Source organism: Lichenostomus cassidix, chromosome 13, assembly GCF_008360975.1.
Source record: "Lichenostomus cassidix isolate B80296 chromosome 13, HeHo_3.0, whole genome shotgun sequence".
Taxonomy (NCBI): Eukaryota; Metazoa; Chordata; class Aves; order Passeriformes; family Meliphagidae; genus Lichenostomus; species Lichenostomus cassidix.
The window spans coordinates 11,099,334-11,113,166 of NC_139494.1; the positions used below are offsets into that span (position 1 = coordinate 11,099,334).

Genomic DNA, 13,833 nt, shown 5'->3' on the forward strand with positions numbered 1-13,833 from the left:
CCATTCAGCAGAAAGCCAAGTTGTCTTAATGCCTTCAATATGTAATTACATAAATAGACCCAATTTAAAAGTGAGCCAGAAACATGAACAACAGCTTCAAATGCAACCAACACAGCCCCAAATCCCCATCCCAACCAAGACTCTGTATGGTGTGCAAGATGAATGTGAGGTCTGTCACAAACACATCCCCAACTCAAATTTGTGGGAAAAAACCGTGGATTGCTGCCACCAAATCAGCATTTGAGGCAGTGAAGGGCTCTCCAGAGCCCCCTTCTGTCAGTCCCTTGGCTACACTCAATTTCTCCTGCACATGAAGCTTTTCTCCTTCTTGCCCTACACCATCACATTTAAAAAGCAATCAAGCACACGCTGGGTGGGCAGGGGAACATTGGGGTCCTGTCATTCCCTGCATTGCCAGCAGCTCTGTGCTTTGCTCCCACAAAAGGCCCTGAGCTGGATCCCTCTGCCGCAGGGATGAAACCCAAGAAGCACATTGTGCTGCACAGGCTGCCAAATCTGGGGGCTTGGGGGCAGCTTGGCACCAGCAGCTCTTCTGCCACATGATAAAACAGAGACTGATGGTGACACAAAGAACAGGTGGAGGCTTAATTAGGCCATTAACCACGTGAGGGCATCCTGTAAAGCTGCATTAACCCGAGTGCTCATACCCATCAGACCGTGCTGGGGTGGGAAGGCACAGTCTGCAGAGACCATTGCCTCCCCCTATACTGGATGCTGGCTGGGATCATCCCGGGGTCATGCTAGGCAGTGATGGGAATTGCTGCCTGCTGGGTCTGATTTAGAAAAGCAGAAAGAAATCCAGCCTTTTTACAGTCTAGTTTATCAGGGCGGGACAGGTGCAATGAGAAAAAATCAGTGAGTGAATGTGTCTCCTTGCAGTGTCAGCAGCAGGATCTGTCCCTCGCTCTGGTGTACCCTGTGCACAGGTGTGGTGAGTTCATTCCATGGTTCCTGCACACCCAGCACTGACCCCAGCCAGGTACAGCCACCCCGTGCACCCCCTGCCACCCCACCAGCACCCCCAGGGACACCACTGCAGCAGTGCTGTTTCCAGACTCCCCCCAGCCATGGACAGACAAACCTGTGGCCAAATTCTTCATGCTGGCTGCTTTTAAGATAGCTGTTCAGTGATTTCCTGCAGCCAGCTTGGCTCCATGAAATCAAGGTGTAGGAGTACCCCATTCCACAGGGTCAGAACTGCCTGTCCCTTTGCACATGTGGGGACAAACCTGCTGTTGTCACACCACCTTCCCGTGGAGCAAGGTCTGGGTGCTCTGGGTATCACACTTGAAAAGTTAAATAATTTCTGCTCATCTAGACGGACAGATACTGCAATAAAGATAACAGACAAAAGTTTCCTGATATCTCTCTGCTTTTATGTCTGAAATAACACCTGGAGTCTTAAGCACACTCCCAGCTGGCATGATCAGTGCTTGGCTTGTGCAGTTTTGGGTTGGTGGTGGAAGGGTAAGTGATCCACGCCTGCGGCTGGTGTTTGGATTCACACCCGGGGCTCTGTAATCCAGGCAAGCCACACTTCTCAGCGAGCAACTGTTGCAACATAATTACTTGGTTAAAATCCTGTTAGGACTCTCAGCAGCAGCCAGCTATCGGTATCACTCTCCAGTTTACCTTCCTCCCTCACATGAAGATGTGGTGGTCGAATCATGAGCAAATTTTCAATGTAAAGGGATCACTGTTCAGGGGCTGGAGCTCAGAACACTTTCCTTTAAGGAAACTCTATTTAACAAGTGTGGAAAGGGACTGTCTTACCCAGAAGTGTGCCAAATAACAAAAAAAAGCTACTGATTTGTTCATGTTTTGACCCCAGCTGGCAACTAAGTGCCACTCAGCCATTCACTGCTGCAGCCTTTATTGGAGTGTCAGGAGTTATATTTGGATCCTTTAAAGGGCACTACACCTACTGCCCCTGCAGCCCCACAGTCAAACAAATGACCATGTCTTAGAGCAACAAAACAGGAGCAAACATACAGCACCAGGGGAAGAGCAGTGTTTCTGATCATGGAATTCAGAAGGTAACACCAGGTTTATAGGTAATTTAGGATTTCTCAAGTGGGAAGACAAGGGAAGAAGCTGGTGGGGCAGATGGGGCTGTTTGCCCAGCTGGCACTCCCTGAGAGGCCAGAGGGAAAGTTGATTATCAGTACCTGTTGGTGAATGATGTGGTACCCACCCAGTGCAGCCACAGCAGATTAAAAACAGTTCTACAGCCCCTCTGCTCAGGTTTGGTCTTGGCTGTTGTCACCTACACTCTCCCAGCCACAGGCAATGGTGCTTCCTGTGCAGAATGTGTTTGGGCAATGCAACTCATGAAACATCAGTCTGGAGCTTCTCATACCAGAGAAGTAAGGTGGCTCTTGCTTCAGGAGTCCATCAGTGGTAGCTCACTGTCCCCAAAATAATTTCTGTGCTAAAACCTGCTTCTATCAACACTGCACAAATGATAAATTCAACCTAAAGCCTGCTGGTGTGAGACACATTCCCACCCTGTCACATCCAGTGTGGACAGAGATGACAGCACTACTGAGTCGATGAGGAGGCACGGAGATACAGCAGGTACCATGCCAGCACTCTATTTTCAATAATCAGCTCTTCACAGCCAAATCACTGCTCACATGGGTGACACTGACCCATCCTTTGAACAAAAAAAAGAAGGAAAACAACCAGAAAGCAACAGGAACTTCCCAGGTGAGCACTTCCCATGAGCACTGAACCAATCTGCTCCAGAGCCTTCTCTCTGGAAAGGCAGAGCTGAAGGGGCTGGCAGCAAAAAATATCCGTGCCTGGATAAATGACTTCATATGTCGAGACAAAGATAAAGTTACACAGAGCCTCTCGCGGAGGACATGGTCATCAGGTTTATTTTTGTAGTTTTCATTACACTCAAAATAACTTTGGCAGACTTAGAAAAAATAAATTTTCAAAGCCTTCTCCTATTGATGTCACCAGTTTTAATTAATTTTTGCTGAAGTGGTCTAAAGGCAAATGGGCTGGTTCCTGGTGCAGTGCTCCAGGCCTCCGTGTTCAAATGCTGGGGCTGCACCAAACACCACCAGGATAAATCCTGCCTGAGCCTCACTGGAAGATGCCTCCAGCCCATTTCCCTGCGACAGTGGTTTTGAGACCAGACTGCCTTTTAGCTCATGCTCTGCCTCTGTGTCAGAGGCGCCGTCAGCTCTGGGAATAACACTGGTGCTGTGCTATTTCCTGCCTCAGAAAGTCCCAACCACATCCAGCATTTAAAGACACCTCGGTGGGACGTTAAATGTCACTGCTGGCTGACACAGCAGCTGATCTGGAGGGTACAGCTGGGATGGGTGTGGAACAGAGGATGTGCCCTCCCTCACATGCCAGCACACTGGGGGCTCAGTCCCAGAGCAGTCCCCAAGTCCCCAGACCCAAACTTCCCCTTGGCTGCACACCTGGCTGTCACCTCCTGCTCCCACCACCATGAGCTCCTCAGCAGGGGTGCAGAGCAGTGCCAAAATTGTGAGCAGAGTCCCCCCTACACTCCCACGACACACCTGGCTGCTGCCACCACTCCAGCAACGCCCTCTGGACACACAGCAACCCACAGGACCTCCAGAAAATCATTCCTCTTTCCAGGGGGACTCTGGGCTCCTTCCCCACTGCTGGCTGGCACCCTGCAGCACACAACACATGGCTGGGAGGAGATGCCAAACCAAGCAAGACTCCCTCTCCTCCATTTATTTCCATTTATTGCAAACACTCAAGAAAACAACCCCTGACCTAAAGGTTTCCATCAACTAAGAATCCTGAATCCAAAGCTTTGAGGTCCCAAGGATGAGGTGGAGACCCAGCCATTCTGTGGCAGTAAGGTGATGGAGGGTGCTGTGCCCATCCCACGTAGCTCCTGGGAGAAGGAGCTGGCAGCTCCTGCACATGTGGCATGCAGACACAGCTCCAGATGTCCTTGGGGCCTTCCACAAATATCCAAAAGGGACTGGGGAATGGTCGCCAGGAAGGAGCTGATGGAAGGTAGCCAGCAGTCATTTCTATGCTCAAAGAGCATTTTTCTAAAAGTTGCTAAGGTCTGCAGATTGGATTTTTGAAGGGGTAACATTTGAAAACACGTGAAACAAAGTAAGTGCGTGCATTTAAATGGCACCATTTGTCAAAAGTCCTTCCTAGCCAGTTGTTCTTTGTTATTTAGATACTTTAACAGTTGGCTTCTGGCTCGTTTTTTAAAATCCTGGCACAGCTTTTTCTGTGCAGGAGAGAATTCTGATTGCATTTGTAAGTTTAGTATAAAAAAATCCTGTTTATACTAATCCATAATTCCAATGTCCCAGCCTCCTGCGGGCAGAGGCAGATGGAGAAAGTAAACTCTGCTGAAGCAAAGTGACTGGCAGGGTATGGAAAACTGAGGCAAAAGAGAATTCAAAAGACATTTAAAACTTGAAGATTTTGTAAAGATCCTCGTCTCACTATAAATCATAGAAATTACAGAAAAATACTGAGTTCTAGTGGATTCAGTAGGCAGAAAAGGGTATCTTGAGGGAAGGAATACCTCAGAGGTTTAAGCTCAGTAGACGCAAAGCAAATCAGAAAAGCAGAGATCACTGCTAATTAAAAAACAAACAAACAAACAAACAACTTGCTTTCATTTTACATTTTTCAGTGTCTGTTGAACTATCCTGAAGGACTCAGAAATGTGGCACTACAGGCCCAGACCCTGAAGATGCAATAAACAACAGAGCTGGTATCACAGCAGAGCACAAAACAAAGAGCCAGCATTAGCAGAGCTTGGTGCATCCCATTTGGCCTCTGGAAAACATCTGCCGTTTGTCAGGACTACAAAGCCAGCAGAGCCCTCTCCCCCTTGATCTCCAGCAATTAGGGAAATTCTGTTGTGCTAATTACCTGGGGAGACAACACGGGGAGAAGGCAGATAGCGAGTGACACTTGAAGGCAACATTTACACCAGTAAAAATTAGGCAGATATTTCAAAGCACTGGAAACCACAAAAAGTGCTGCACCAGCCTCCCAGGGTGAGCTGGAGAGCAGTAATCTCTGGGCATAAAGTTAGGGTAAACATTACAAAAGTAATAATAATAAAACAAAAATTATATGAATAATCTAAGCAAGAGAGCCTCTGGAGCTGCTGAGTCTGCAGAGGTAGGGAGGGTTTGAAATGCTGGGCTGCCCCAATACACATGGTTTGAATTGCCGAGAAATGGAGCAATCCGCCGTCCTGCCGGCTGCAGCACCACTGCACTCCTGCTGCTGCCAAGCCATTATTGGGAAATATTTGTCACATATTAGCTGGAACATCAGATTACTACACTGAACATTTAACGCTGTTTTGTAATATATCCATACGTTCAAAAGCACATGACACCGTCTCAGCGTGAATTCAAGATGAAAACAGGGATAGGCATCATCCAGCAGCCAGGAAATTTGGAGTTAAGGCTCCAGAGGTACTATGAAATAAAAAGGCACATGGAAACACAATGCTGACGTTGGAATATGCAGTGCAAGAGCAGCCAACAGAGCTGGAGCTTTTCACACCCTCAGTCCTCAATTCAGCAAGGATCAGCTGCTGGGCAAGGCACGCTCTGTGGACTGGGACTGCTTTAAGCCTTTTTTAACTGGATTTATGGAAACATTTGCTCTCAGCCTCCAGCATGGTGCATCCAGCACCATGAGCTCTTGAGGGACCTGTTCTCACAGAGCTTGAAGAGTTTTGGCATGGCAAATACCTCCTTTAACAAGAGCCTTTTGCACCTGAGGTTTTAAAAGACTGTTAAAAACACAAGGTGGGAAAGATGAAAAATAATCCTTAAAAAAAAAAAGAAAGAAAAAGCAGCCAGAGCCCACACAACTGATAAACAAAGTGTTTACAAGCGTGAAGTTTTAGTCTTGCCTTCAACCCACCTCCAAGTGCCCATCAGCTGAAGGCTGTCCCAAATGCCATCTACACAAGTGTTGCTGCACCTGCTGCATCTCATCCTGCAGCAAAGGCTTTGGAGGAGACCACCAGAGAAAGAGCCTGAGCACGAGGGGTTCAGGGGCCTCTCTGTGAAGTATTACAGGCCTGGCTTAGGGAATGGCAATAATACAAGTATTAAGCTGCTGTTTCCCTGTGAGACAACATATGGGGACAGCCTGTCCTTGCCCTGCCCAGCTATCCCAGATAGCTGAGGGGACTCAAAGGCCATGCTCGTCCCCACACTGGGGTCACCAGCCTGTCACAGCGTTCCTGAGCCTGACCCACACTCAGTCCAGCTGCCTCAACCCCCCAAGGATACTCTCCTCTCCCTCAGCCACAAAAATGCCCAAACCACAAAGGACTCAAAGTGACACAAAGTTGTTGTCATCATCCCCCGCATCGCCTTGGTTGAATGAATAAAGCAAAACTCAAAGCAGCACACAGATGCTCAGAGCAACTGCAGAGGCAGCTTTTTGCAGCATGCTCAGCATTAGAGCCAGAAAAGTTATTTTTTAAGCTTTTTAAAATATATTCTATTAACTATCTTTTTTTTTTTCCAAATTGTTATTACTGTCAAGGTCAGGCTGGATGGGGCTCCGAGAAACCTGCTCTAGCTGGAGATGTCCCTGCTTACTGCAGGGCAGTTGGACTAGATGATTTTAAAAGATCCCTTCTATGATTTCTCCTGATGATTGCGATCTCTCCGTGGCCCTGGTGAATCAGCCTGGCCCCCTCTGCCGGCCACCAGCCCCTCTCCAGCCCCACAGCCACAGAAAGCCCCGTTCAAGCCAACCCAGCTGTGCCCTAGAGCCAGATTTGTGCAGAGCACACAGCACAAATTGGGTCACTTTGGGCTGGGGTTCTTCTGGGAGGGAAGCCCGTTTGGTTTTGGCGTGTTTTACAATCAGAGATTTAGGATTTCGCTGCAGTCAGAATAACTTCACCTTCATTTAACTTTTAAGGGGATGGTAGTGATCTTGTTCCACACTGCTGTGAATGTGTGGCAAGTCAATTGTATTAAAATAGTGCCCTAAAAACAACCCCCCACCCCCTCAAATCCAAACAAACCCCAAATTGACTCACTTCTAGAAAAAATCGGGTCTTGTTTAGAACAAGCCCAGCTGGCAGGGTCAGCTCTGAGCATGTTTGCTGCTGCCCCTGCCCACGGCTGGGTCTGGGGCCAGCGAGACCCTGTTTTCCCAAAGAGGCACCGAGGGAGGGACCATCCTGGCATGACAGTGCAGACAGCATCCTCACCCACGGCTCTCCAGCAGCTTTCCAGATTGCTTAAAATCCAGTCATAAGAAAGAATTCTTAAGCTTGGCAGGGTTATTGGCAGAGGAAAACTCCCCAGCCCATGTGTTCAGGACACCCACCAGCTGCCCGTGGGATGCAGGAGTGAGGCTGGCAGCATCTTCCCCTCCCCTCCACCAGGAAATTCTTTCACTACGGGCTGCTTTGTCAGTGCAGAAGCAAACTGAAGTTTAGCTGTTAGCTTGCAACCTGGCATAGCTCAGCAGAGAATGCCAGTGAGGGCCACAAGCTCTCAGATGTTTCCAAACCAAGCTCTTTAACTACGGAGAAGAAGGCAATTCAGCCTTTTGCAGGAGAGAGGAAAAAAAGTGAAACACATCTAAAGATGTCTTGATTTGTTCAAAAGCAGCTGAAGGGCTTTAGGACAACCCAGCAGCACATCCTCACCATAGCACAGTGCTCACCACCCTGCAGTGGTGACCAGGAGCAGCCACCGATGGGATATTTCCTACCCTCCAGGCAATCACTTCTCCTTCCCTGGGCTCACAAATTAGTTTGACATTTGTTACTAATGACTGTAACGAGCATTTCAGCAGCACGTGGGAAAACCTTCCCCTTCCTCTCTTCCCCTCATCTCCCAAACACAGCAACCAGCAAACCCAGTGACCCAGAACAGGATTGGGACTTTCCTGGACAAAAGGAGCCTCTTCAATCCCAATTGCTTTCCGCACAGCAAAGGAAAAGCCTCTTGGCCACTTAAGCACACCAGCAGCACCCTGTTTGCCCTGACCAGAGAAACACGCAGCCCCAGAGTCCTGTGAGGTCGGTGGACTAGTTGGGTCTGTGCATCATAAGAGAGAAATCTGATCTGACCACCTTGCAAAGAGCTGAAAATATGCAGGATTTGTTTCTCAGCTGATGGGTTTTGTCACTAGGCAGCGAGTAACACAGAGAACCCACAGGAGCCTTCCACTGGAAAAGCAGCGAGTATGTTTAAGAGCATCATTAGTGAAATGTTTCTGAGATTATTTAAAAAAAAGACCTTTTTTTTTTTTGGTCCTGTGAGTATGGACTTATGCTGTGTGTTTTGATAGGGCTCATATCCAGGATGGCAGGAAAAACTGACCCTGCCCCTTTGCCTATTCTGCCATCCCCATGTAGCACTTACAGTTTGTTTATTTTGTTTAAAACTAGAATGGAACTCTCTGCTGCTTGGAAGTCCTTGTAACATGCCTGTACATTCTCCTGCATCAAAGCACTGCACATCTTTCACCCATCTTTTGCTACTTTTGTGAAAAGAAAAAAAGAAAAGAAAGGCTCAAAGTGCTCCAGCTCAAAGTCACTCGTGCCGTTCAGTGTGACAGCAGAGCACTTCACAGAGCATTTCTATAAATGAGGTTCCTTTACAAACTAATCTAAGCTGTTTATTGTTTCCAAGGAGCATGCACTTCCACAGCAGAACAGGAAGTTTTGACGGTTTTAGAAGTTCATTAAACTCTGGGAGGAAATTTAAACAATCGGTGACAGCTTTCCTACAGCAAAAGAAGTCGCTGCCCTCCAAAAAGGCTGAGAGGCTGCAGCTTTTAATTATCACACTTGCATTAAGCCCCAATGATTTTGTTACTACTTCTAAATTGCTTTGGCCCAACACCCAGGGCTCACAACCCAGTCAAGCTCTTTGCTCTTTTATTCTTATAGCCAAACGTCGCTTTTGTCCAAACCTCAAACTCCTTCATCTGTAAACAGGCCAAAGCAAGGCACTGGGAGAAGTTAGCACAACAGAATGCTTCAGCTCGGGAAAAAGCACTTCTTAACCCATTTTCCTGGATGAAAAGGAACATATCAAGCTGGAGAGGAGGAGTTCACTGGAGAGGGTCCAGCGATCAGGCATCTCCAGGGTGCTCTGGCGTTGGCACCTACCTGGGGGGCACACGCAGTCTGACGGAGCCTCTCGCGCCGTCCGCAGCTTCGCAAGTCCTTCGCCGAGTTTCTGTTTGGAGGGGGAATGAAAACAGCCCTTTAGAGAGTATGTTACACCTAAACACGGACTGTGCATGCATGCCAACATCCCAGCCATCCAGCTTCCTTCCAGGGAGAGGTAATGGTTTCATCCTGTGCTGGTCAGCCTCCTTGGATAATACCTCATGCTATAGTAGCTCATAAATATTAAATGTTTCTGAGCAAGTGGCAGCCTGCAGCCCTCACATGGAGCAGGCAGACACTCCTCCTGCACATCCCAAAGTCTCTTGAGGCAAGCTCCATTGGCAGCATTCATCCTGAGCTCCTTTACAAGTCCCATGTTCAGATGCGACCTGATTTGGTTGATTTTGTACTTAAAATTCTTGCTCTGTGGAGTGTTAGAGGTTTCTTTAGGAAAGGGATGAGGTGAAGGACAGTGAAGCCTGAAGTGTTCACCCACCCCCAGGCCTACCCAAAGCCCAGTGTTTTCATCTCCAAAGCGAAAAACTCATCCATGGGACAACTAGAACACATAAAAATTCACAAAACTAGAGCAATGTCTACGTGGCATATTGCAGGCAGATGTGAGCACACTCTGCCTGCTCCCTAAGCCAACGAGACTGTTCGTGCCTGCATTTAGGACAGTGCCAAGCCCAAGTTAATGAGCCTGATGACAGGTACCTTACATTAGCTCAGGCATAGTCCCTGCCTGGGACAGCCCAGCAAGGGTGGGAACAGCTCATCTTCACCCGCAATCTTCACTCTCTCAGCCCTCCAGGAATGCCCTGTCCTACCTAAAGTACTTGCCAAAAGGCAAACCAATAATCTGATAACTGGAGTCCCTACATTTCAAAGAGAGAAAATTCAAAGTACTTACTCAGTTTAAGGTGTTAAGACTTGACATACAGCTGATGACCCAGTCCCTGATCAAACATTTGAACACTGGGGACTATTCAGGAATTAGGCTACTTGTGAATTAGGTTATTTTCTTTTTATTTTGAGGATTAAATAGTTTTATCTGTTGTTGAAACCCTATGCTTCCTCTATCTGCTTGGATGTGAGGCTGAGGTCCTGAAAGTATCAACCTGGTTTCACAGCACCTGATAGAGGTGTTGTCCTAAGGGAAGTATAAATACCAGAATGATTCAGCTGCCTTCTGCAAAACAGGCACTTTCCTTGAGAAAATGTGGCAAAAAAAAATCTAAGAAGATTTTTTTCTGACAGCCACCTGCAGTCTGAATGTTACAGAGTTGCTCAAGTTTTCTCTGTTTACTTTTAAAGTAATTTGGATTATGAAGATGCTTGAGGAAATGAAAATGAGCTCTCCCACCCTTTTAGTTCAGCAGGCATCACTGGGAACAGCAGAGGAGATCTGAATCCTGGAGTGAGTCCTCTGTTCTCCCATTGAATTGTTCTTGTCATGAAACTGATTAATCTGGACACTGCAGACAATAAATCCTTTGTGAACAAAACGGTCCAGCTTTGTTTACAACAACTGGATGTTTCTATAATCCTCCCGTTAATATTTTCCCTCCAGTGTGAAAACTACACACCCGGAGCTGGGGCTTTTGACACAGAGCAAGTGGAGATGCTGCCACGTCCGGACTGCTGTTGGCAATGTTTCAGAGGGCATCAAAGCAGGAGCCTGCAGCATGTCCCATCATGGGACAAACCAAGGGGAGGGCAAGGTCCTGCCACAGTCAAATCAGCAATTTCTCCAGAGTTACACGAATGCCTGTCACAGAGCCAGAAACCAAATCCGAGTTGTCCAAATTGGCTTTCATTACCTTAACTACACACTTACCCTTCCTTTATTATTTCCTATCCTCTTTTACTTGCCAAACATTTAAATAACATTAAAAGGAACAGAGCCAGTGTGGTGTTGTTGTATTTGCTGCTCTCTATACACAGCTCTGCCATAAATTATGCCAGCAGACCCTCGACTGGTACATGGAGTAAAGCTTTTTGGGTCGTGGCAGAGAACAAAGGATGCTGGGTCATGCACAGAGAGCGTATGGAGCTTTGGTTTCACTTCTGAAATACTGTGGTAAACTTCAAAGGAGGACCAACACAGAATTTAACAAAAAAACTGACCCCAGGCATCAGTTGATGTTCATGACGATGGAAATACTCTCTCACTCTCCAGAAACTCACAAGCACAGAGAGGGCAGGAGTTGCTTGACAAGAGAGTGGTCTTATGTAACAGTTTGGGCAAGAAACACTTTCTGAAACTTTACCATCAATTAAGAGGTTCATTTAAAATGACCATTAAGTAATAGTGCAATCACTACTATGGATTCCTCAAATTTGTTGCTTGATTCAAAGTTTGCTTTAGTATTGACAAGAGTTCGGTCATACTAAATATTTCAACAAGCTCACTCTTCCATTAGAAACCCAATTATGTGGTTTTACTTTATTTTCCCCTGTACAAACTCCATCTGAGCATTCCCAGTACAAAACAAGCTTTCCACACTTAACTAAATCTCAGCAAGAGGTTGCACATGATCTTAGGCAGTGCCACAGAAACCATTTCCATTGCTAAGCACATTTATTGGAGTAATTGGAACAGAACCACTGCCACAACTGGCAGGCTAATTCCTGCCTGGAGAAAAGACATTAACTAGAGTCTGTGATTACGCCTCACAGGCACCCCCCCTGGTCTGGTATTCAGGGTTTTCACAAAAATATTTTAACATTTCACTTTTATCGAGGCACATCAATGCAACCAAGTTTCCAGGCAAAAGGACACGCTGTTGTGGTGCCAGCAATACCCTCACCCCAGCTCTGACAGCAACACACAGCATGAGGAATTGCCTGTCCATGCCCCCAGCACTGCCTCCATCCCTGCTCACAACCCCAGAGCTTTCACAGAGCTCTGCATACAAATACATTTTTGCATGATTTAGGCTTCATGGCTGTCATGATTTTAATGCAGCTCCGTGTTTTGCACCCCAGTCAGGCCATTAATAAAATCCCAGTGTAAAACCTTCCCCAGATGTCAGAATGGATCACTCTGGGGTGCCCTTCAGCAGCTCCATAAGCCGTGTTGAATCTTGCTGAACTTTATGAACTACTGTTTATACAAATCCAGCAAACCAACTGTGGGATCTTCAAGCATTTCCTATGAGTGATGGAGCCCTTCACGTCCCCCTTGCCTGTAAAAAGCCCCAAACCTAAACATCAGAATCAGGAAAAAGATAACCCTGGGATAAAGTGTAACTTCTCCCAGAAATTTGGTTTAGTTACTGAGAAGGACATCAGTGTGGATAATAGTTCTCCAAGCAGGGGAAATTGTTCAGCACAGAAATATTTATTGAATAATTTCAGAAAACCCCAGGACTGAAAGTGAAGTAACTAGTGGCGGGGCTCCTCTGCCTGCCATAAATCAGGTCTGCACTGCCAGACCACAATACTCTGTGACAGACAGTCCAGATAGCGGGGATCATGTTCATAATTTCTAACAAGGAAATTATGGTCCATTAAATCCCAAGATAAATAGTTACTTGAGTACTCGGGTTACCTGTGTCAGTGAATAGAATAAGGGGGAAAGTCGCATGTCCTCAAACATCGGACTACCAGCCTTTCACCTGGGGCATTTTCTCTTCCAAACCAGGTGGGCTCTGCCACGCCTCGCCCTACGCCTGATTCATGGAAAAGGCAGCAAAAAGGTGAAAGTCTGGTAAAAGGGAGGAAGTTTTTCCAAAAGGAGGAGAAGCCGGTGACACACGGAGCGAACCCCGCGCCGGAGCGCGTTCCCCGAGCCTTTCGCCCGCCGCGGTGCGAGCAGTCCCGAGCGCGGAGCCGCCCGCGCCGCCTCTCACTCACCTCGCGGAAAAGCTGCTCCACGCGGGGCTGCAGCGCGTCCAGCAGCGGCCCGTGGCCGGCGGCGCCCCGCTCCTCCAGCGCGGCCAGCCGGCCCTGCAGCTCCGCCGTCTTGGCGCCCAGCAGCAGGCACACGGCCACGGCGGTGAGCGAGAGCAGCAGGCACAGCGCGGAGGTGGCGGTGCCCGCCGCGCCGGCGGCGCCGCTGCCGCTGCCCGCGCTCATCGCGCCGCGCTCCGCGCCGCTCCGCGGGGTCCCGCTCGGCTGCCGCCCGCCTCCCGCCGCCGGCGCATCCAGCGCCGCCCCGTGCGCGCCGCGGGCGTGGGGCCGGAGCTGCGGAGCGGCCGCTCTCCTGCGCTCGCCCCGCCAGCCCGGGTCTTAAACGGAGGAAGCGGGGGGTGGCGGCTCCCCCGCCGCCTCCCCCCGCGCTGGGGAAGGGGGGATGCTCCGAGCGCGGCCGCCGCTCCCCGTGGGGGATTACGCGGAGCAGATCCCACCCCCGCTGCCCGGCCCCCCGCGGGGAGCGCTGCCCCGGCCCCATCGCCGCCCGCCCGCGGACCCCGCGCCCCTCGGGGGTGCCGGCGGTGCTGCGCAGACGGGGCGGCCCCGCTCCGGTCCCGCTCCGGTCCCGCTCCGGTGCCGGCAGCAGCGCTGCCCGCGGCGGGGGCGGCGGGCGCGGACCGGGCGCCCTCCAGCGGGCTCCCCCCAGCCGGAGAGCGGCGGCTGAGCCCGGCCCGGCGCCCCTGGAGAGTGCGACCGGCGGGAGGTGTCACCCGGCCGGGAGCTTTGTACCTTCTGCGCTA

General features: G+C 49.2%; 1 protein-coding gene across 1 annotated transcript in view; it reads right to left on the reverse strand.

Annotated features, from left to right (window-relative positions):
* Positions 1-13,429, reverse strand: part of COL23A1 (collagen type XXIII alpha 1 chain) — a 184,165-nt gene extending 170,736 nt beyond the window's left edge. The window contains exons 1-2 of the mRNA XM_085073631.1: positions 13,034-13,429; positions 9,170-9,239 (exon numbers count right to left, since the gene is read on the reverse strand). Of these exons, the coding sequence (XP_084929757.1) occupies positions 9,170-9,239; positions 13,034-13,255 (292 nt within the window). The 5' untranslated portion in view covers positions 13,256-13,429. The remainder of the gene's footprint in view (positions 1-9,169; positions 9,240-13,033) is intronic.
* Positions 13,430-13,833: the final 404 nt, after the last annotated feature.